This window comes from Lithobates pipiens, unplaced genomic scaffold, assembly GCF_037356315.1.
Source record: "Lithobates pipiens isolate NorthernLeopardFrog02 unplaced genomic scaffold, aLitPip1_a1.2 Scaffold_3, whole genome shotgun sequence".
Taxonomy (NCBI): Eukaryota; Metazoa; Chordata; class Amphibia; order Anura; family Ranidae; genus Lithobates; species Lithobates pipiens.
This window is the reverse complement of record NW_027507790.1, coordinates 164434312-164459749: the sequence shown is the minus strand read 5'-3', so window position 1 is coordinate 164459749 and position 25438 is coordinate 164434312. Positions and strand designations below refer to the sequence as shown.

At 40.7% G+C, this 25438-nt stretch overlaps 1 protein-coding gene across 3 annotated transcripts in view; it reads left to right on the top strand.

Annotated features, from left to right (window-relative positions):
- The window catches only part of XRCC4 (X-ray repair cross complementing 4), a 577202-nt gene that overhangs the window by 300795 nt on the left and 250969 nt on the right, over positions 1-25438 (top strand). For all 3 annotated transcript variants that reach the window (XM_077462443.1, XM_077462445.1, XM_077462444.1), the window contains exons 4-5: positions 18243-18409; positions 24832-24975. In XM_077462443.1, coding sequence (XP_077318569.1) covers positions 18243-18409; positions 24832-24975 — 311 coding nt within the window. The remainder of the gene's footprint in view (positions 1-18242; positions 18410-24831; positions 24976-25438) is intronic.

Genomic DNA, 25438 nt, shown 5'->3' with positions numbered 1-25438 from the left:
GTGATTATTATTCTAGTTTATATCAAATAGAGGGCCAGGCAGCTATATTAAAGACATCTAATAAAGGAGAAAAAGCAAAAGAATACATAATAACATCAGGAATGCCTAGGCTGTCAGAAGAGAGAGCAGGGGATATAGATGGACCGATTACGTTAGAGGAACTCCAAGAGGCTCATAAATCGCTAAAACCATGGAAAGCTCCAGGCCCTGACTGGTACACGTTGCGGTATTATAAGACCTTCTTTGAAAAACTGGCACCAAAATTTCTAGCCGCATTTCATTCGATACGGGATGGGCAGCAGTTGCCAGCAGAGACATTAATGGCCCATATAACAGTAATTCCTAAGGAGGGGAAAGACCCATCACAGTGATCTAGTTAACGTCCAATTTCACTGTTAAATGAAGATCTGAAAATTTTAATGAAAATATTCGCTACTAGACTACTGACGCATATTCCCTCCCTAATACATTCGGACCAAGTGGGGTTTACTCCTGGTAGAGAAGGCAGAGAAAATACGCAGAGGGTTGTAAGCGCCATACACTTCTCCCAACATCATCAAAAACCATTAGTACTTTTATCTACAGATGCAGAAAAAGCATTTGATAGGGTGGATTGGACATTCCTGAAAACCACGTTACAACATATAGGACTGGGAAGGGGGATGCTGAACTGGATTACAAACTTATAATTGGCCCCAGGGCAAGGGTTAAGATAAATTATATAATGTTGGAACCCTTCTCTATATGTAACGGGACGCGGCAGGGGTGTCCACTCTCGCCTATCATTTTCGTTCTAACATTGGAACCTTTTTTAAGAACTATACGAGCCAACCCAGATATTAGGGGAATTGCAATAACTGGAAAAGAACACAAATTGGCTGCATACGCAGACGATTTGCTATTTTTTATAACTTCTCCACTTATATCTCTCCCTTCTTTAATATCTGAAATACGCATATATGGGGGAATGTCCAACTTTAAGGTAAATTATGATAAATCAGAAGCGATGGGAGTGGGAGTGAGTGCTGACTTTCAAAATCAGTTATCATCAGACTTTAGATGGACAGACTCCCACATATGCTATTTAAGGACTAAAATACCAAACAAATGAAGTAGAGTATTCAAATAAAATTTTGTACCATTGGCACAACAGATTAAATTAGACTTCCAGCGATGGGATAAGGAAATCTTTACTTGGTTTGGTAGAATTAATATTATAAAAATGAACATAATGCCAAGAATACTATATCTATTCCAGACCTTGCCGAGGGTTCCTGGAGGACCTGAGAACTAGGTTTATGCAATTTATTTGGGCAGGAAAATCAGTACGAGTTCGTAGAGATATCTTAACCCTGCCAAAAGAAAGAGGAGCGGTCCGACTCCCGGATCCAGTTGGTTACTATGAAGCCTCACATTTAGCACAAGTATTGGACTGGTGTAGGTCAAAAAGATAAGCCTTGGATACATATGGAACAAGCATTGTTTTGTCTACCCTTGGAGGGAATTGCATGGCTCAGGGACGAAGAAATACCTCAGACAGCGAAGAAACACCCGATAGTGGGAGCCACGCTGCAAATTATTAAAAAGATATTTAAGAAAACTGAGGTGTCAAAATATCCAAGTCCCATGATTCCAATATTGGGCAATCCGAGTTTTGAACCAGGTATGATAGATCAGGGCTTTAAAGACTTGAGGCGGTGGGGAATTAGCAGGGCTCTGCACTTCTCTGTAGACAACCATATGATGACTAATGAGGAGATTGAACAGGTGTTTGGAGAGGAACTAGACCCATTTAGACGAACACAGTTCGTGTAATAACATCACGAATGCCAGTAGTACATGCACCATCAAAGTTCGAGCAAATATGCTTGCAGAGGGAACCAGTGAGGCATTCATTATATTTCATATACTCCTTGTTAATTGAGCTGCACCCCCACAAGAACTGGCCTTTGTCCAAGCATGGGAAAGGGAGCTAGGTGTAATTTTCTAAAGCACAGAAAAATAAGATTCTCTTGTTTACGCATAAGGCCTCAATGGCTACTAGATACCAAGAAGGGGGGTATAAAATCTTGACCAGATGGTACAGAACCTCAACAGTATTGAACCGGATATTCCCAAAGGTATCGAATTCATGTTGGCGATGCCGGGGGGCAGAGGGAACTATGGTACACATATTTTGGCAGTGTCCGAGATCAAAAGAATTTTGGAAGATGGTCTCTGATACAATTAAGGAAATTACGGAAGTGTCTCTTGGAGAAAATCCAGTAGCTTTCTTACTAAATGATATTCCAGTATCTATTGAAAAATACAAAAACTCCCTCTTGAGGCATTTGCTGATGGCAGCAAAAGCATGCATTCCCGTTCTCTGGAAAAATACTGCATCTCCAACTAGATCACAATGGCTAGGTAGAATATCAGAAATCCAGCAAATGGAAAACCTTACTATGATGCTGAGAGAGCAGGAGGATAAATATTGGAAAGTCTGGACACCCTATATTAAATATAGGGAGCAAAATCCCTAAATAAAATCATCGGAATAATCTTGGGGTGTTCATTCTGGACGACTGAATATGGCGATTTGGGGGGGGGGTGGCTAGGGGACAGATTATACAGAATTTTTATTTATTTTTGTATTATTTTTTTTTCGGTATGTTTGTTATTTTTAGATAGTGGAGAGAGGAAAAGGGGACAAGGGTAGAAAGTAAGTAGTTGTAGAGAGAATTATATGGAAATGAGAATAACTGATGAAGCAGATTAAAGATAATACAATAATATAGTAATTAATTCCTTTGGGAGGAAGAATGTGATAAATAGAGGAGATGTTGTATAGTTGTATTCACATGCAATGTTGTATTATTATCCTTGTTAAAAAAATAAAGAATTTATAAAAAATAAAGAATGAAGGCAGACGGGGGTCCAACCTGGCACTAGCCAGGTGTACCTAATAAAGTGGCTGGTGAGTGTATGTGTGTGTGTGTGTGCGCATACAGTGAAGGGAAACTTTCACTAATGTGATGATTTTCACTAATCGTTAAGGCATGTTCTCATAGTGCCTGATTTTTCATTCTACCATTTCAATATACTGGTGAATATTGATAAGAGGTAGATCATGTTTGCCATTTATACATATTTATATATTATCAACAAATTTGATCTAAGTTAACCTAATCTTTTAAATAATTTACCTGTGTACAGACCCAAAGATTTGCATTATATTGGAATGTATATAACCTGAGAAATCTCAGAATCTAACACTGATGAAACAATGTGCAAATAAAATCTTGCTTTTATTTCATTTTTTTGGGAAGGGATAGGCAGTTATCATAATTTCACTGATATCTGATTTTTTTCACAAAATTTGTTTTACTGTTTTACTCAAATGTTTCTTAGTAAGTCAGAGGATTATTTTCAGTTGAATAAATTGTTTTTGATTTCCTCTAAAATGGTAAAGTTAGTTTAGTGTAGAATTTCTTTCTTCTTTCTGAAATATTTTAGAAAGTAACATAAAGTGAAAAGCAGACTAGAATAGTTCATTTAGCATGCCCTTTTAAAACGATTCTGGGTAACTTTATTTAACAGTAGTTGACTTTTCCAGGAATCCATCCCCCACCGTGTTTTCTTGGAATTCTATATGTGAGTTCTCTTTCCCATAGGGTTTATGTTCTGTTTCTTTAATTCAGCATGTTGCTTCTTGTTTAATGTCCTAAACAGTTTTAAATAATGTGGTTCTAACTATGTAAAACATAAAATGACTTTAAATATATGAATATGCTATTTTGGAGGTTTTAATAAGTGGGCTATCTGATAAAGGCTTTTGTCTTTATTTTAATGTCCTTCTCATCGGTATGGCAAGAAATTCTTCAAAACTGTCCCTTGTCTCCGTTTGTAGGAGCTGGCATTGACTCTGAAGCTGATTGTCTATAGTGATTAACCACTTGCTTACTGGCCACTTAAACACCCTTCCTGCCCAGACCAATTTTCAGCTTTCGGTGCTCTCACACTTTGAATGACAATTACTCAGTCATGCGACACTGTACCCAAATGAATTTTTTGTCCTTTTTTTCCCACAAATAGAGCTTTCTTTTGGTGGTATTTGATCACCTCTGGGGTTTTTATTTTTTGCGCTATAAATGAAAAAAGACCAACATTTTTGAAAAAAAAATGCATATTTCTTTGTTTCTGTGACAAAATTATGCAAACTATTAATTTTTCTTCATAAATTTTGGCCACAATTTATACTGCTACATATCTTAGGTAAAAAAACAAAAACAAATTAGTGGATATTATTTGGTCTTTGTGAAAGTTAGAGAGTCTACAAGCTGTGGTGCGAATCGCACAAAATTGATCACATCTGATGTACTGGTGGCCGATCTCACTTCTTGTGACCCGAACAAGCCAGGAAAGTACAAATAGCCCCCAAATGACCCCTTTTTGGAAAGTAGACATTCCAAGGTATTTAGTAAGAGGCATGGTGAGCTTTTTAATGTTGTCATTTTTTTCCCACAATTCTTTGCAAAATTAAGATTTTTCATTTTTTTTATTTTTTTCCACAAAATTGTCATTGTAATAGGTTATTTCTCTCACGTGGCATGTGTATACCACAAATGACACCCGCAAAAAATTCTGCTACTCCTGAGTATTACAATACCACATGTGTGGGACTTTTTCACAGCCTGGCCACATAGAGAGACCCAACATTCAGGAAGCGCCATCAAGTGTTCTAGGAGCATAAATTACACATCTAACTTGTTGACTACCTATTACACTTTTGAAGGCCCTGGAGCACCAGGACAATGACATGTGGCACTGATGACAGATGGCACTGATACGTGGCAATGATGACACTTATATGTGGCACTGATGACACGTGGCACTGATGACAGATGGCACTAATATGTGGCACTGGTGACAGATGGCACTTATACGTGGCACTGATAACACGTGGCACTGATGACAGATGGCACTAATACGTGGCACTGATGACAGATTGCACTAATACGTGGCACCGATGATAGATGGCACTAATACGTGGTACCGATGAAGCGTGACACTGATGACAGATGGCACTGATAAGTGGCATTGATGACACGTGACACTGACAACAGATGGCACGTGATACTGACAGGTGGCACTGATGACAAATGGCACTGATACGGGGCACTGATGACAGATGGCACTAATATGTGGCACTGATGACAGATGGCACTATGTGGTACTGATGACACGTGGCACTGATGACAGATGGCACTTATACGTGGCACTGATGACAAATGGCACTGACAACAGGTGGCACTGGGGACAGATAGCACTAACAGGTGGCACTGGGGACAGATAGCACTAACAGGTGGCACTGGGGTGGATGGCACTGGGGAAGGATGGCACTGGGGTGGGTGGCACTGGGGCAGGATGGCACTGGGGTGGAAGGCAGTTGGGCAGGATGGCACTGGGGGAGCATGGCACTGGGGGAGCATGGCACTGGGAGAGGATGGCACTGGGGGAGGATGGCACTATTTTTTTTTACACTTACGGCCACTGCAGCCGTTCATCTCTCCCTCCTCAGACGCTGTCTGTGTGAGGAGGGAGAGCGGCGCTGCGAGATGATCTCACATGTTTACATATGAGATCATCTCACATTGGACACGCCAATCGCACTGTAAACGGCCGCTGTGATTGGCCGTTTACAGCGATCTGTGTTTGCCTGTCTCCGGGAGACACGGCAAACACAGAACTTCCCCGATGCGCGCCCGCGGCGGCGCGCATTGCGGGAGTAAACATCAGGATGTCCAGGGACGGCCTCCCGGACGAAGGCGCCTGCACTACGGCCGTCATTCGACTATAGGGCGGGCGCGAGGAGGTTAAAGCAAACCTCAAGCAAATATAAGATTTGCCATCTGCCACATACTTGCAAAAATCAGGGACCTCAAGGTGTCTATATATATAATTTCACCTTCTTTCTAGTTTGTCCTGTGAGTTTTGCAGTTGCATATGTTATAGCAGTGGTCTTTCTGGGATGTATAGATAAAGGGTAATAAAGGATTCAAACATTTCATCAGGGATCAGTCATCAGATCCAATTCCAGAGAAAAAATAGTGCTTGAGACCCTTTTTTAAGGCTAGGATTGATACAGTAAGGCTCCATGCACACTGGCTTAAAAAAATTTAGTTGCTTCTACAGTCAGAACACAAAACTTCTGTAGAAGCAACAATGTTATCCTATGTGTCCATGCACATTAGGACTATTACAGGCATATTTTGAGCTCAATGTTTAGAGGCAGGAAAAAACTGGTTTGTGGACTTTATAGGAGCTTACTGGCAGAAAAAAACTCCATAATACTCTCCTAAACTTGTCTAAACTTTGTAAAAGACATTTTCTATATAAGTGTTTTTTTACTTTCAAGCCCAGTGTGCATGGAGCCTACACACGATTGGATTTTCCTACAACAAATGTTGGATGTGAGCTTGTTGGCTGAAAGTCCAACCGTGTGTATGCTCCATCGAACATTTATTGTCGGATTTTACACTAACAAATGTTGGCTAGCAGGTTCTCAAATTTCCGATCGTGTGTACACAATTTCGATGCACAAAAGTTCACGCATGCTCAGAATCAAGCAGAAGGCGCTATTGAACTTCCTTTTTCTTGGCTCATCATACGTCTTGTACATGACCACGTTCCCACGTTTGTAATTGTTGGCCAACATTTTTGTGACCGTGTGTATGCAAGACAAGTTGGAGCCAACATCATTCGAACAACAATCCAAGGTTTTGTTGTCGGAAAGTCTGATTGTGTGTACGGGGCATTAGTGGAGCTAGATGCTCAGGTGAAGTATTATGGCCAGTGGAATGACACAGAGATATACGAATCTGGTAAATTATTAAGTCTACTAGTATCCTTCAAAACTAAAATACCAGTTTTGTAGGCGTTAATTAATTTAAATTATATTGACTAGAAAACCTAATTGACCCTATAGATTGTACATTCAACATCAACAAGGCATCAGAAGACAGGTAAGTTGCCCATACACATCATGAGGCTGGGCTTACACTAGGGCGGATTGGATGCGGTTTCCGGATCCAATTTGCATGTCAGGAGACTGTGACCGGCTTTCAGTGGAGCCGGTTCACACAGCTCTGGGACGGCTGTGGAGCAGTTTGAAGAAGAGTCCTGGGCATCTTCTGGTCTGTTTCAGGTTCCAATCCAGCCAAAAATTTGGGCCAGATTCATCCCTGTAATGAAGAACGTGGGTGCATTGGACTCCTGATGTGAGCCACTCTACACAGCAGTGTGAACAAAACCTAAAGGGCTGAGTAAAAAAAAAGCAGGAAGGGGCCAGCAGGGTTTATTTTGTACAGTTTATCAAGAACCGACTGACATTCACACACGATATGGTCAGTTATAGCTCAGTGCAAAGCATATTTATTCTTGAAAGAGGTGCTTTCATTGGAGCACTTCTTTAAATAAGATCTCCATGTTTCTTTCAATTGAAATGGTTCCTTTGTACCAAACTGGTCCAAATGAACTATTTCCTTCTCTAAGTGCTACAGCAGCTTTATGAAATGTATGTACTGCGTGTACATAGGATATGTAAATGGCTGAAAAGCATTCAGCCCGACTCAATTTAGTTCCGGCAGCAGACGGCAAGTCTAAGTGGATGGATCCATTGGTAGAACTCAGCTTCTAACTTCAACTTGTTCAATTGAGCTTTGACAATAAAATCTGGAAGCTAAACAAAATATATTCTAAATATATAAACTCCTGCCTAAAGTGAGAATGTGAACAAGATATTAAATAGTGTATAAATTGCAGCTGCTGTACACAAGGTGCTAATCACTTGGCAAATTGAAAAATTGATAAAATTACAGCGCTCACAATAGTGAAAAATATTAATAAGCAAACACATAAATGAAAACAGTTAATCAATGAGTAAATGTCCATATAATAGTGAATGATGTGCTCCAATCGATAAAGTACAATAGTGCTCCAAAATTCAAGATGTGCCACACCCCATCCTGTGTCCCCACTCACCGGATGGAATGGACCCCTAGATTTTCATTCTAGGAGTCGTGCAGACTTCAAGTGTTGGCCAGGGATGGCGGATTCACTTCAGGATGCAAAGATCTCCCATATCATAACATTCATACGTGGATATTAGTGTCCAAAAAGAGATAAAAGAGTGGACTAATAGTGAAGTACTGTTTGGCAAATTGTTTATTGTGCAGCTTAAAAATGAGTACTTGAAAAAGATAGGTAAAATCAAGCATGTAATGGTAAAAGATTACAATAAGAAACGCTGCTGGTGGTGTGCGTTTCACCGACAACCGCAAAAGACACTGTTTGAACTCAGAACCGGAAATTGTGTCAACGCATTTTGCCCTCCCACAGAGCGTCATCAAGAACCACATTTCTGGTTAAAAGAGCCGCCTATATGTACAGAATTATGGTCACATCCCCCTTATTTGGCCAATAGAATAACGCATAGCACCCATTTTTTCAGGAGGCAAAAAGTGTCTCCTCCACAAATGCTAAATTCTATTAAGGGAGACTAGTGGCCATTAGGCCATTTGCACTATTGTGAGCGCTGTAATATATCAATTTTTTCAAAATCTGGAAGCTGATTGATTTCTATGCAGACCTGCACTAGATTTTGCATTCTCCAGTTTTAGTAAATAAACCCCATGGAGGTGCCTGTATAAGGAGCATTTTTGAGCTCAAATGTGCATGAGCCCTTAGTCATAGCTATTTCAACTGCCTGGCTCTGGATGTTTGTTTTAGCTAACCTATTCAAACTTATAAAAGTGAACTTTTTATACCGATAAGATGATGAAAGTAGGTATCTGGTTGAAACAGCAACACTTATGTTCTTAGTCATTTACAAAATGTCCATTGCCCATGAATAACCCAATTTAATAGGTAGGAGATAGGATACACTTGTGCAGTGCCTTTTACAAAAATATTTGACAATTACAAGTAATTTGTAGAGAATACTTACTGCTGCTTATAGCAGTGTTCCAACTGAAATTATGATTATTTTATTTTTTTTAAGTCAGCAGCTGCAAACACTTTTTTAATGAGGACACTTACCTGTCCAGGGAGCCAGCGATGTCAGGCCCCCGAGGCCATTCCAACTAAGAGAAAGCGGCAGTGGAGCCTTGCAGCTAAACTGTCGGTTTCCGACTGTGCATGCGTGAGTCCTGCGATGCGCTTTGTGAATGGCCAGTTTGTCTTCTGGGACACGCACATGTCCCAGAAGAAAACGGGGGGCTTGCCGCAGAAGAGGATGGGACTTCCTCAGCCGCGGCTCGGTTGGATTGGAAGTTCTCTTAGTACTTCCAAAAAAAGGTAAGTTAGTAAGTTTTTTTTTTTTTTAAATATCCAAAAACAAGGGGTAGAGAGGTGGTCTTTCGTTTAAGACCACCTCTCAAAATTGGGTGGACTTCCGCTTTAAGCCAGCTAGAGGGTAACGCAAGTGAGTCTATTGCTTTATTACTGAACTATCAGGCTTGAGAAATAGGATTTTTTTTAAAGTGAACCTTTAGGTGCATTTATGGCAAAGTAAATGGGTTACTTTCGATCAATGAGAGTGAGTAGTGTGTATTTGTTTTCATCTGCTCCTTTCACTGTTAAGCAAAGCAAAAAAAAAATGAAAGTGCAGAAATTGAGTGTATGTGCCTCCTTTTTATTTTTGTGATGATGCCACAATTGGTTGAGTGATAATCTGCCCAGCTGAGACACTTTTACCCGGACAAGGATGAGGGTCTCTAGCCCTATGTAATCTTCAAACCTAGTGCTGGGTTAGAATTTATGCAGCAACGTTGTGGGACCCCAGCTAGTTGGGTAATACACAGAAGGTAAGTGCTCCTACTCTTTTAGGTCAACCATTACTTTTCCCTAAATGCACTAAGGTAATGGGTTTTGCAACAGATGAGGTTTTTATCTTTTTTTATTTTTGGAATTTATCTTGATTCCTTACACAGTGCAGCAGTCATCTGACCTGCTAATGGGATTACTGTGGATCTGATCCCTGGGTCCTGCCATTCTGCATCCCCCCAATGATATGTCACCATTAGTCCATATAATCACCAAGAAACACTTCACTTCCCGCTTTCACTCATTCACAAATCTGACATGTCTGGACTTATTAGGTATTTAATCCTTCACTTAATTTGGGAGATTAGACACAAGCACTTATCTATTCTCATATATTTACACAGCTAATTTGACTTAACCCAGCGTGTGGCATGAATTTTTTATCCGTCTCCAGTGAGTGTGCCATGTGGGTGTTAAAAAGTGGTTCCTTCCTTCCAACAAGTGGTCATCCTTTTTGATAAGCCTGAACAGTGTTACGCTGATAAATTGCAGCAAATTGACAGGATGCCCTTAGTTTAAGAAGTACAGTATGTAGCTTACTTCAGCCCTTTAATGCATATAGCATATATGTACAATATATATATATATATATATATATATATATATATATATATATATATATACTGTATATGAATATAAAAGTTAATATATAGGCTTATTTTAAAATATTTTAACCCTAAAATTGATATTAGTGATTCTGAAGGTACTTTACTTTATATAACAAACATATTATGCTTACATGTTTTGTGCATTGGTATTGCACAGAGCAGCCACGATACACCTTTTCTGGGGACCACTGACAATTTTCTAGTCCCCCCCCCCTTCCAAGTGCCCCCAGAGTAAGCTGCTTGTTCTGGGGGCATTCATGCGAAAGGGGTGGGAGCTACACACAGAATTTTTTTTTTTTTTAACTTAATGCATAAAGTTAAAATAAGTCTCCCTTTAGAACCACTTTAATCATACAGTATGTATGTGTGTACTGACATATCTTCTTGTAAAGCCCAAATTATACTTTAATTCTCATTCATTCACAAAAATACCTGCTGGTCTTGACAGTTCACCTTGTTTCCTCTTGTTATTTGACTACATAAAGTACAGAAGCAGTGGTCAGTTTGTGTCCCTTAGTTTGTTGCTTGGAGGTACAGGATGTTGTGGTGACACAGGATGTGCCTATGCTCCCGTAGTCTACTTTGCCACCACTCCCCCACCCAGCGCTCTTATGTTGGTTGACAGCAGCTCCAAACAGGAGCCACACTGTCAAAGTGCTCCAACTGCTGCCAATTGAGATGCGTCCTTGGCAACTGGGTTAGTTAGATAGTCTGTAAGGTCACATGATCGTATAATAAAAGCTCAATAAAAGTTATGATTTTTTTTTAAAGGTGGGGCACGGGGACTCTTCTCGGCAGGCAGAACACAATGGTTACTGCTAGCAGCTATAGCCATCGGCAGTTGGCAAATGTAAAAAATTCCAACAGGCTGGTGGATTGACTTGAGTACAATCAGCCTGCCCATACATTATTATTATTATTATTATACAGGATTGCGGAGCGTTTTACAACATTAGGGCAGACAGTACAGTTACAATACAATTTAATATAGGAGTAACTGGGGCTTTGCTCGTTAGAGCTTACTGTCTAGGAGGGATCAAATTTCGATTGGTCCCTGCTGGACTGGCTGAATTTTGATCCAGGTATGACTTGCTGAATTTTATGGAGTGTCTTCCAGTCACTGATTCAGGAACAAGTATGCAAATTAGGTTCTCTGATTTCCTCTCTCTACCTTTGTATCTGCATGCTTGTTTCACATTGGTGACTCATTGCACGGAGAAACAAGCCAGGTAACTTGAATTTTCTAATGTGGTCCGCAATGGCAGGATCTGCATTTCTCAATACAAAAAGCCTCAAAGAATACTGGATATTATTGCAATCCTTAGTAAGGTTTGCTAAACGATTAAAGGATAATCTAAAAACTTGCAGTGATGAAGTAACTGATCTGATTTCTCTTCCATTTTGCTTTTCTGTTTGACAAGTATGATTTATAATTGCACTTATACTGGCTAGTCATCGGTCTTTAGTATTCTGAGTAAAAGATGATATGTGATCGACATACTGTGAACATACAAATAGTTACTTTGGTAATAAAAGACTAAGACAAGTCACAGACAGTACTGTTAATCATGTACATTGAGTTTTCCTAGTATGAAACTGAAAGTTCAGGTTGACATAACATTAATGAATACTTCAAGTGAAATATGAAGGACTATCAAAGAATGACATTTCCTGGCTATATTTTTGAAAAACTATGACACGGTTTCATAATCACGTTACACATGAAATGTTGAGGGATTAATGATGCAGCCTAGAAATATGTACTTGTAAATCAGAGATACAGTACATCAGTGCAATATATGGTTGGCTCACCTAACTGGTTTCAGCAACCATCTCTGTGATAGAATATCTGCTTTACATAGTTGTTCTATCCATGCTGTCTATAACATTTTCCCTTTCACCCCATTTTGTCTGTGCAAAGAATTATGGATTAAACATAAAAGGCTACATCAGGATAATTGCTATGAAGAACATTCCCAGCTTGTCAACTATATCTGTATATTTTATATATACAGTATCTCACAAAAGTGTATGTCATTACCCAAACCAAATAAATGCTATCTCCCCAATCATATACAGTATCTCACAAAAGTGAGTATACCCCTCACATTTTTGTAAATATTTTATTATATCTTTTCATATGACAACACTGAAGAAATTACACTTTTCTACAATGTAAAGTAGTAAGTGTACAGCTTGTATAACAGTGTACATTTTCTGTCCCCTTAAAATAACTCAACACAGCCATTAATGTCTAAACCGCTTACAACAAAAGTGAGTACACCCCTAAGTGAAAATGCCCAAATTGGGCCCAAAGTGGCAATATTTTGTGTGGCCACCATTATTTTCCAGCACTGCCTTAACCCTATTGGACATGGAGTTCACCAGAGCTTCATAGGTTGCCATTGGAGTCCTCTTCCACTCCTCCATGAAAACATCATGGAGCTGGTGGATGTTAGAGACCTTGCGCTCTTCCACCTTCCATTTGAGGATGACCCACAGATGCCTCAGCTTCTTTAGCAAGGCAATGGTCATCTTGGAGGTATGCTTGGGGTCATCATCATCTTGGAATACTGCCCTGTGGCACAGTCTCCAAAGGGAGTGGATCATGCTCTGCTTCAGTATGTCACAGTACATGTTGGCTTTCATGGTTCCCTCAATAAACTATAGCTCCCCAGTGTCAGCAACACTTATGGAGCCCCAGACCATGACACTCCCACCACCATGCTTGGCTGTAGGCAAGACGCACTTGTCTTTGTACTCCTCACCTGGTTCCCGCCACACACGCTTTACAGCATCTTAACCAAATAAGTTTATCTTGGTTTCATCAGACCACAGGACATGGTTCCAGTAATCCATGTCTTTAATGTGCTTGTCTTCAGCAAACTGCGGGCTTTCTTGTGCATCATCTTTGGAAGAGGCTTCCTTCTGGGATGAAAGCCATGCAGACCAATTTGATATAGGGTGTGGCATAGTGCCTGAGCACTGACAGGCTGATCCCCCCCACCCTTTCAACCTCTGCAGCAATGCTGGCAACACTCATACGTCTATTTCTCAAGACAACCTTCGGGATGTGCACTCAACTTCTTTGGTCAACCATGACGAGGCCTGTTCTGAATGGAACCTGCCCTGTTAAACAGCTGTATGGTCTTGGCCACCATGCTGCAACTCAGATTCAGTGTCTTGGCAATCATCTTATAGCCTAGACTATCTTTATGTAGAGCAACAATTCTTTTTTCTTTGCCATGAGGTGCCATGTTGAATGTCCAGTGACCAGTATGAGAGAGTGAGCGTGATAACACCAAATTTAACACACCTGCTCCCCATTCACACCTGAGACCTTGTAACACTAATGAGTCACATGACACTGGGGAGGGAAAATGGCTAATTGGGCCCAATTTGGACATTTTCTCTTAGGGGTGTACTCACTTTTGTTGCCAGCAGTTTAGACATTAATGGCTGTGTGTTGAGTTATTTTGCGGGGACAGCAAATTGTCATCGTTATACAACTGTACATACCCTACTTTAAATTGTAGCAAAGTGTATTTTTTTCAGTTTTTTTTTTTCTTTTTTTTTTTAGATATACACTATTTAAAAACATGTTAGGGGTGTACTCACTTTTTTGAGATACTGTATATATATATATATATATATATATATATATATATATATATATATATATATATTATATATATGTTACTAGTGCCAGTGCAGGCAGGCAAATTTAGGCTTATGGCTACGTTTTGTTAGAAATTAGGTCAGGGTTACTGCAGGTCAGGCTGGATGACTCACAGATGCAAGTCGCTGGTACATCCTTGATCTGGAAGTTTCTAGAAGTTAGTGAGCAGAGGCCAGGAGGGCTGATTTGCATACTTTAGGGAACTTGGCCAATCCTCAGGCAGAATGTCCTGCCAGGGTGGTTGAGTCAGCCCTTAAATATGGGGGAGCCATGCTAGCAAGACAGTCAGATGAAAAATGGAGTGCTGAGGAGGCTGTCGTGGGCCTAGTTGGGGTCCCCTAGGTCTAGGAGGGCCTCTGCCTCCAGGCTGGGCTTGGGTTGTCTTAGGAAGATTCTATCAGCAGAACGGTTTGAGGAAGAATCTTGCCTGAGAGCAGTGGGAGCAAGGTGGACAGATTGAATATGTCAGTACACCCAGTGATTCTAAAGGGGAGAGACTGTTACATGTAGCAAGCTTTCAAAAGGACAGCAGTGTGCTTCAGTCATTTTTTCATCTTTCCATCTATTAAATCTTCTGCCCTTGTTGTTTTAACTTTGGATAGTAAAACATTTTTTTTTTCTGCCAGTAAATACCTTATACAGCCCACTTCCTGTTTCTTGTCTGTTAAAAACCCTAGGCTTATGACATTATGCACAGCTTTCTCTCTCACTCTTGTGAAAGTTTGCCAGGAAGGGAGGGGGATGAGTCATAAGAGGGCCAATGAGAGCTGCAGAGCTTGATCTACGCCTCTGTGTGTCTGTGTAAATCCAAGAAGTGAACAGACAGCAGCTTCAGCTGCCCACAGTTAAAATGGATGCAGCCAGACTCAGTGGAGGGAGATTTATGCAGCATATTTGGCAAGTACAGAATTACAGTATATATAAAATAATATGCAAAGTGGTTGGAGGGACGCTTCAGAATGGCAAAGATGTTTTTATTACAAATTATGTGAGAAGACTGCAGTTCTTCTTTAAAGCGTTTGTTACCCCAATACTTTGTATTCCTGATTTATGCCTGCTGTACCATGTACTTGTATGGGAAATTATCCTGTACAAATAAGTTTCCCTTATTTGTATTGTTTCCTTTATGTGAAATCCCTGGTGTTCCTGCTAGTCCCCTTGCTTTCCTATTAAAAACGGACCACACTTAGCAGGAGAGCACAGCATAGTCATGTCTCTAGCTATGCTGGGAACTTGGTGTGCTCTCCTCCAATGATCAGACTTGTGCAGAGTGCTGCTGCTTCTTCTCCTCCCCCAGCTCTTATACAGCTGAGAACAGAAGGAATGTGATTACTTTAAAAAAAATATATATATCTATACAAAAATTTTTTGCCTTTAATTTCTATTTTACACTAAATGGGTTGTCTTACAAGGTATGGGTTTACAATCACTTTAACCCTTTTATCCCTTGCCCTGAGAGATTTTCAGGAGGTGGGTGGTGATAGTACCTACAAGCAGTGAAGCTGGGAGCAGTTCTACAAAGGAAATGAGATACTCCTGCTTGCAGTATTTCAACCTTTTGTGGTGTTTTCCAAAGCGGACGAATAGCTTCTAGTCTGTAAGGGAGTTTTTCTACTGATCCTTTATATATATATATATATATATATATATATATATATATATATATATATATATATATATGACGATACCCTAGAGAATAAGTTGGTGGGTTTTGCAATTTTTTTATGTTACGCTGTTGCACAGTGATTTTTTAAACTCAATTTAAAAAAAAATACAAGTTTTTGAATTTTAATGGTAAAAAACCCACAATACATAACCCAATTCTTTTGTAGATTATAAGATGTTATGTCGAGTAAATAGATACCAAACATGTTGCGCTTTAAAATTGTACACTCCCCCCATGCAACGGCGACAAATGACGTACATTTTGCTGTTTATAGGTGATACGTTAAAAGCCATTACAGGTTGCCACTTTTGATTTACAAAGGAAGTCTAGTGCTAGAATGATTGCCTATGATCTGACTTTTGCGGCGATAGCTCACATGTGTGAGATGGATCAGCAAGTTTGGGGTGGAGGAACTTGACTGGCCTGCACAGTCTTGACCTCAACCTGATAGAACACCTTTGGGATGCGTTAGAGTGGAGACTGGAAGCCAAGCCTCCTTGTCCACATCAGTGCCTTACCTCACAAATGCGGTTCTGGAAGAATGGTCAAACATTCCCATAGACACACTCCTAAACCTTGTAGACAGCCTTACTACAAGAATTGAAGCTGTTATAGCTGCAAAGTGTGGGCCAACTCAATATTGAACCCTGTGGACTAAGACTGGGATGCCATTAAAGTTCATGTGCGTGTAAAGGCAGATGCCCCAATACTTTTGACAATATAGTGTACTTTTCTGGGGGGCTTTGACTGGAAATAGGTTGAGAAACACTGATTTATAACCTTATTTACAGTCTATTCCATCACAAGAATAAGGAGGGTAATTTCTCAAAACTGGTGTAGATGGAATCTAGATTCACCAATCTGCTTCTTTCTTCAGTTTGCTCAGTTAGAGTGGAAGTAAACCCACTGATTTATCCAGTTCCCCAAATAGTTATGCCGCGTTCACACTACCGGACTTTCCGGCAGACTAGATCCGAAGGGATTAGTCCATTGGACAATCCGATCGTGTGTGGGCTAGTCCGATCGTTTTTTCTAAAAATAAATGCGACGGACCTAGAAATAGAACATGTTTCAAATCTATCTGACTTTTAATCTAACTTCAGCTTGTTCAATGAAACTTTGTCAAAAAAACCTAGACGATGATTGGTTTTTATGAAAGCTGGACCAGATTTTGCACATTTCTGTACTAGTAAATCAACCCCATTGTATACTGTTTTAGTATATAGTTGTTAAGTGTGCTGTAATTTTGCCATTTTAGCATAAATACTATCTTTTTACAAATACACTGGACAAAAAAATGTAGTGGCAGGAACATGCTGTTAACCACTAATTGTGTTTTTACTACCACTGTAAAAAATGGAAGTCCCTTTTCCTATTTTGTGTTTCCGCAGCAGGTTTGGAATATGCCATGTGCAATTGCACTTAATGCCATACTGTAATTCAGCAATATACACCGATCAGCTATAACTTTATGACCACCCACCTAATATTGAGTAGGTCCCTGTGTTTGCTTGCAAAATAGTCTTGACCCATCGAGACATGGACCCCACTAGACTTCTGAAAGTATGATTTGATATCTGCCACCAAGCCATCAGTAGCAGATCCTTTAAGTCCTGTAAGTTGCTAGGTGGGGCCTCTATGGATCAGACTTGTTTTTACAGCACAGCACACAGATGCTCAATTGAACTGAGATCTGGAGAATTTGGCAAAGTCAACACCTTAAACTTATTGTGTTTCTCCATTCTTTGCAGTGTGGCAGGTGCATTATCCTGCTGGCCACTGCCATCAGGGAATATAGTTTCCATGAAAGGGTGTACTTGGTCAGAAAAAATATTTAGATAGGTAGTTCATTCCAGGTAACATCCACATGAATGACAAGACCAAGGTTTCCCAGCAGAACATTGCCTGAAGCATCACACTGCCTCCGCCGTCTTTACTTCTTCCTATAGTGCATCTTGGTTCCATCTCTTCCTTAGGTAAATGACGAACATGCACCCGGCCATCCACATGATGTAAAAAAAAAAAAAAACATGTTTCATCAAACCAGGTCACCTTCTTCTATTGCTCTGATTCTTACATGTCCATTGTAGGCACTTTTGGCTGTGAACATGGGCCAGCATGGGGTACGCTGAGCGGTCTGCAGCTAAGCAGCCCCATACACAACAAACTGCGATGCCCATTTTATTCTGCTTTCGAAACAATAAACTTCCAGGGTAAAACATGTACTTGCTACCTAATATATCTCACTGACTTTCAGATGTCCTTATAATGAGATAATCAATGTTATTCACTTAACCTGTCAGTGGTCACAAAGTAAGGCTGAACAGAGTATTTGTGTGGGGTATTAAATTCTAAGCAAAATGTAATTTTAAATGTTCACTGATCTGCATTAATTGTTGTTGTTTTTTGTTGTTGCATTTTTCAGTTTAAACTTGGATCACTGCAACTCAAAATGATCAAAGAACCAGCAGAAATAATCAACGAATTAATTACACATTGCCTAAACACTGCAACAGAATTACATAGCAGAAATGAACATCTTCAGAAAGAAAATGAAAGGTTGCGTTGTGACTGGGTTGATATGCAAGAACAGTATGTTTTCATTTTTTTTCTTAATTTTTTTTCTATGTTGAGTCAAGTTTATAGTAATATCCTTTGCTGTTACTGTGTTGAGGAAAAATATTGGTTATGTAAATTATGACATCCCTACCAGGGATGAGCCAAACACCCCCCACACGGTTTGTTTCGCTGCAGAACATGCGAACAGGCAAATGATTAGTTCAAACACGTGAATACCGTTAAAGTCTATGGGACACGAACATGAAAAGTCAAAGGTGCTAATTTTAAAGGCTTATATGCAAGTTATTGCCATAAAAAGTGTTTGGGGACCCGAGTCAATGCAAAAAAAAAGTTTTAAAAACTGACATTTTTTCGGGAGCAGTGATTTTAAAAATGCTTAAAGTGAAACAATAAAAATAAAATATTCCTTTAAATATCATGCCTGGGAGGTGTCCTTAGTATGCCTGTAAAGTAGCGCATTTTTCCTGCGTTTAGAACAGTACCACAGCAAAATTACATTTCTAAAGTAAAAAATGTCATTTAAAACTACTCACAGCTTTAATGTATTGTCGGGTTCTGGCAATATAGATGAAATCATTGAAAAAAACTTCATGCGTTGCCAGGCCCTCTGGGTCTTGAAGGGGTATTAAGGGGAACCCTGCACTCAAATTTTAAAAAGTGGCGTGGGGGGGGACCCCAGGCACTATATACTCTGAACACCAGTATATATACTGTATGGCTTGCCCTATATACTCTGCAGAAAATTGGGCATTAGGTTTGGTGGTACCAGAACACTGTAAGCCCTTACAGTTACTCTTGGTGGGCGCAGGAACGGGCACTGATATGAAATACTAATATCAAAAATTGTAATTACACGCCCCTGTTAAACGGGAAGAAAAATTGGGCCTTTTGGTGGTGGTACCAGAACACTATAAGCCCTCACAGTTACTCTTGGTGGATGCAGGGATGGGCCCTTCTGTGGAAATAGTATATCAAGAATTGTAATTACATGCCCCTGTTAATCGGGGCAGACAAATTGGGCTTTGGGTGGTGGTGGTTGTGGGGCCACAACACTGTAACCCCTCACAAATACTCTTGTTGGGCCCAGGAACGGGCCCTGCTGTGAAATATTAGATCAAAAATTGTAATTACATGCCCCTGTTAAACAGGGGCAGAAATAATGGGCCTTGGGTGGTGGTGGTGGTGCCCTAGCATCATCAAGATTGAGGAGGAATAGGATAGTCAGCATAGGCAGTCTTCAAGGGATCCCACATCCATAGCAAATTTAATCAGTTACATCAGCATCAGGTGCTTGATAGCTGCTGATCCAAGACTGATTCATTTTTATGAATGTGAGCCTATCAACAGAGTCTGTGGACAGGCACACTCTTTGATCCCTTACCCTCCAGCAGCACTGAATGTGCGTTCAGAAAGCACGCTGGATGCAGGAGAGGCCAGTAGCTTAATTGCATATTGAGCAAGTACTGGCCCGTGGTCCATCCTCAAGACCCAGTAACCCAGTGGATGCTCTGTTGGAAAATACTCCAAGTCTGCCCTTGCCCCTAGATATTCCAGCACCATGTAATGCAGACGCTGGAGATGGATGCTTAAACCAATCAGATCTTGGTGCTGAGGACTGAAAATTTGTTTAAAGGCATCGGTCAGCCGGCCACCTTCTCCACCGCTCTTCCTCTGACTGAACGAAGCCTCAGCAACACATTATCCAGCACCAGGAAATTGCAACCTCCCAAGGTCTGGAAATGGCCTGCAAAAAACCTTTCTTCAAGGCCTCCTGAAGATATTTCATCCTCTGCTCCTTCTGCGAAGGCAGGGTGAGTTCTGCAACCTTACCCTTCTAACGTGAATCAAGAAGGGTTACCAGCCAGTAATGACCCCCCTCCTTGATACCACAAATCCCAGGGTCCTTTCGCAGGCTTTGCAGAATCAGGGAGGCCATGTAGTGTAAGTTTGCAGAGGCATTCAATTCTGAGTCCTCTGGATCACTAAGGATCACATGATCTGTATCTACCTCCTCCCAGCCATGTACAACTCATTGGGTTTCTGGGAACTGACATCCATGCTGACACAATCCTCCCCCTCTTCCTCTTCTTCCTGTGTGTTTGGTTGGCCCACAGGAATACTATCTGGGGGGGCCTTGAGAGGTAAGGAAGTCCTCCTGTTTCTCCCGCTGTTCTACCTCAGGTGCCTGTCCATGATTCCACAAAGCGTGTGCTCCAACAGGAAGACTAAAGGGACAGTGTAACTGATGCATGCATTGTTACTGCTCACCATCCTTGTGGCCTCCTCAAATGGTGATCAATAGCCACTGCCGTGGCAAAAAGAAGCCAAGCTCCCCTGACCCTGTCCTGGTGCCATACTCGCACAGGTACTCACTGATGGCCCTCTGCTGTGTGTTCAGCCACTGCAGTATTGCCAACATTGAGTTCCACTTGGTGGGCATGTCATAAAGGAGGCAGTTGATGGGCAGGTTGCATTCCCTTTGAATGTCATCCAGCCAAGCACTGGCATTTTATGACCGGCAGAAATTACCACAGACTTTTCTGGCCTGCCTCAGGAGATCCTGTAAGCCTGGGTACCTGCTCAAGAACTGCTGCACCACCAAATTCAGGACGTGTGCCAAACATGGAACATGGGCCAAATGTCCCTGTGGGAGGGCGGGGAGAAGGTTGGTGCCATTGTTGCATACAACCATTCCTGGCTGAAGCTGGCATGGCATCAACCACCTCTAAGCCTACCCCTGCAGAGCTGACAGAATCTCTGCCCCAGTGTGGCTCCTGTCCCCTAGGCAGATCAACTCAAGCACTGCATGGCATCTTTTAGCCTGACTGCTTGCATAGCCCCTTGAACATTTACAGAGCACTGCTGGTTCAGAGGACAAATCTGCAGAAGAGGCCATAGAGGAAGAAGAAGAGGTGGGGGTAGAAGAGAGAGCTGTGGAAGAATTGGCACTAGCATTTTGGAGGTGTGGTGGCGGAACAAGCTCCAACAACACTGAACCCTGTCATGCATCCTTCCCAGCTGCCAGCAGAGTTACCCCGTGCGCCATGAAGGAATGGCAATGTCCCTGCCCGTGCCTGCTGGACCATCAGTCAACGGTAATTTGCACCTTACTGCTGACTGCCCTGTCCAACAAGGCAAAAACATTGCCTTCCACATTCCTGCCTCTCCTTGGTGGCCTTCCGGACATGATATTTATTTTGTTTTGCAACACCACACTACACTGTATTAGAAACGGTATAACGGCTGCACTGCATTTTATACTGCGTCCACCACCAGAAGTGTAGTAGACCCTGTACACACTGTATTAGATACTGTGTACACCGACTGAAGTGTATTAGAAACAGTACACCACAGAATGCACCATAGATATAGGCTACACTGAATGCAGAGTGTGTGTATATATATATGTATATATCAAATACACTGCCACTAACTGAATAACTTGCCACCAAACAACACTACACACGGCCGTCGTGTTAGCAGTCTTATATAGTGTGGAGCGTGGACTTAGTCCCCCTGAGCCATGATTGGCCAAAGGCACCCTGCCTTTGGCCAATTATGGCTCTCTTATCGGTCTCTTAGCAGAGGGTCAGGTGCATGCTTTGGCCAATCATCATACAGAAATGCACTGCAATCTCACAGTGCATTATGAGGCTTTCCACGGAGCTTGAATTTGTCACGAACGCCCGCATAATGTTCGCTCTTCGGCGAACACCCGATGTACGATTCAAACTTTGTTCGACCCGAACATCAAGCTCATCCCTAATCCCATTTACTACCAACACTTTCAGTAGTGTTAAAGTTTACATATACTGTGCGCTATGCGCTAAGCACTGACACGCCACATGTGACCCCTGAACACAGGTGTTTGTTTTTTAAGCTTTGCCGGCTCTTATTATCTGTTTTTTATTTTGTGTTGTTACGGTTTTCAACGCTTGCCCTCTTTTAATTGAGAAAAGGCTCTGTTTCATACTGTATTTCACTTTTGGGGTCCTTTTTTATCCTCCTTTACATTCGTGGCTTTTGGTTCGAGTGTATAACCCTAGATTGGATTGTTTGTGTGCCTGGTTCCATCGAGCTCTGCTGAGTGGCTGTTGATCACAACAGGAGGATTCTGGAGGTGCCCGAGATCTACCAGTCCCCACAGAGGGCTTCATCTGTCTGCACTTACAACCTCGCTCTTGAGGGGGTCCAAAGGTTCGGATAAGGGTTCCCACACATAGAGTGGGATCCTCTCCCCAGACTGAGAAAATCTCTCCTTCTCCCCCTCTTCTTCTTTTGGTGAAGGTGGACAATATTGGAACTTACTACCTCAATGGACTTATTTTTTATTAAATTTTTTTGTTTCTTTTGTCACAGTCAATTTTTTCCTTCGCTTATTTTGTGCATATTGACTTTTGTGAATGTTCACTATTTATCAAATTTCATTGCATTATATGTCACGTATTGTGTGATTTTTCATATTAAGTGCAACTTATGTTTTCTATTATTTTGTTTACACCATAGAGATATTTGGTGGTTTTTGTTGCAGCTATTTTCTTATTTGTTTATACTCTAGTGTGGTATTAACCCATTGTTTCTATATATGCTGTACCTGCTATGGGCATCGATCTAGTGGCTAAATGGGACAAGCACAGCAGATTCACATTAGGGTGGTGCAGGGGAAACATGTTTCATCTATGACTTTGTCCTGCCAGTAGAACACAGAAGTAGTCACACAAAATCTTGAAAGACAAATTCTTCTAAAAACTGTTTTGTCAACAAGTGAATACATAAAGTTTTTTTTATTTTTTTATTACATAAGCACTGACTCTAAATAGTCATATAGATGTACATACCCTTCCTTTTGTTCTACTAAAAAGAAGAATCCCTCCATTTTTCGATATGCAAGGGTTGTGAATTACAATGATGTCTGCTCCCATGTTAGAGAGAAGCATTGTAATACTTTTCACATGATGTATCATGTCTTTTTTTTTCTCTCTATAATCACACACACACATCCTATTTTTCTAAAGAGTTTTTCTATGTGAAATAGGACAAGATTTATTAGTTATAGTAACTCAAGTCATATTGTGATTGAATGTTATTAAAAATGAACTTTCCTTTCAATCTACAGCTCTGTCATTTTCTGTAAAATGCAATGCAATATGGCTACGTGGAGGTGTTCTGTACACAGAATGTGTACAGCGCGCCTCCAGAAATGTAATTTCCTGCTTGTGTGATTGGCTAATTAATTTTCCCAGAAGTCTGCACTAAGATACAAGTCTGATTTTTTGGCATCAACTGCAACAAAATTTTATTTTTTGTGATACCCCCATAGGCAATTACGTGTAAAGGGATGCAGACCCTGCAATTTGCCTTATTAGAGCCCTGCAGGTGCAGCAACTGATCAATAATTATGAAACCACTCCCATACAGGTTCACTTACTACATGGATACCGACAGACAAACAATGATTTTTTTCAGAATAAGAAAGGTAGGAATCTGCAACAGGGGAATATTTTTTTCTCAACAAAAGTGGAGTTACTCTTTAAAGCCTAACTCCAGTCAAAGTTGCCATTTTAGTTTTTTGTAGATAAAGAAAGAGTTAAGATTACTATCAGGTTTTGATTTCTCTCTGTTACCCCATTGAGGAGATTTTTCCATCACTTCCTGTCCCTGCGATTCCTATGCAAAAAATGGAGAGAACACTTGTCAGCAGGACAAAAGGGATAGCCAACAAAATAATGGTGTCAAAAGGTTATAACTTTTCCTGACTGCACTAATAATGCGCTTTTGTTTTTGTCTGTTGTACTGTTGGGAAGGACTTTTCATAACTTCTTTTATTGATAGGAAGTATGGGTAAATCTCCCTTCTAGGGACATAGATGATAATAAAAAACTGACCTAACGGAAATCATAGGTTTTTGTATTGAGTTAAGCATTGCATTAAAATAGTGAAATTGGAAAGTACTGGCTCTGTGTCTTTTAAAGTGGTTGTATACCCACTTTTGTAAAAAAAAAAAAAAAAAACACCTGCAAGACAAAGGCATAAGGAGCTAGTATGCATTGCATCCCGGGGGTTACTTCCAGGTATGGCGGCTCCGGCGCTTTGATTGGCCAGAGCTGCAATATCGTCACTCCCGCGCATGAGCACAGGAGCTGTCTGTAACAGCACAGTCTAGCTGAAGCAACGGCATGTACGTGCCGTTGCTTCAGTGCACATGTGCCGATGACATCGGCACATGCAAATACAGGGGATATCTCCTAAACCGTGCAGGTTTAGGAGATATCCTGGGTAGCTACAGGTAAGCCTTATTATAGGCTTACCTGTAGCAAAAAGCAGTCTGTAAGGATTTACAACCACTTTAAACTTTGTCAAGCTGATTATTTCTAGTGAATTATTTATAATAGCAAATACATTTGATGAATACAAAGCATTATTTTCCTTTTCAGGCTTGAGAAATGTGTGAGCAGTAAGGAAGAATTAGAGCAAGATCTCTATACTCGATTTACCTGTGTGCTCAATGAAAAAAAAGCTAAAATAAGGAGTCTCAATGAGAAGTTGTCACAGTCTCACAAGAGAGTGCCAGAAAAAAGGTAATTTTTGTACTTTTACTCTTTTTTCCCAGTCTGCGCAAACATAAAATTGGACAAAATGTAAAGCAATTATAAACATTTGCTACATGTTTGTCATTCCAAGTGTTATCATTTTTATTTTTTATAGATTACTACTGTTCTGCTTCTGCAGTCTAAGCACAGAAAGTGTGATCCTTATAACTGATCCAGTTGTGGTGAGACAGCTTAACCGCTTCAGCCCCCCAGAAGATTTTACCCCCCTTCCTGACCAGAGCACTTTGTGCAATTCGGCACTGTGTCATTTTAGCTGAAAATTGCGTGGTCGTGCGACGTTGCACCCAAACAAAATTGGCGTCCTTTTTTTCCCACAGATAGAGCTTTCTTTTGGTGGTATTTGATCACCTTGATCTCCTCTGTGGTTTTTATTTTTTTGCGCTATAAACAAAAAAAAGAGCGACAATTTTGTAAAAAACTCATTATTTTT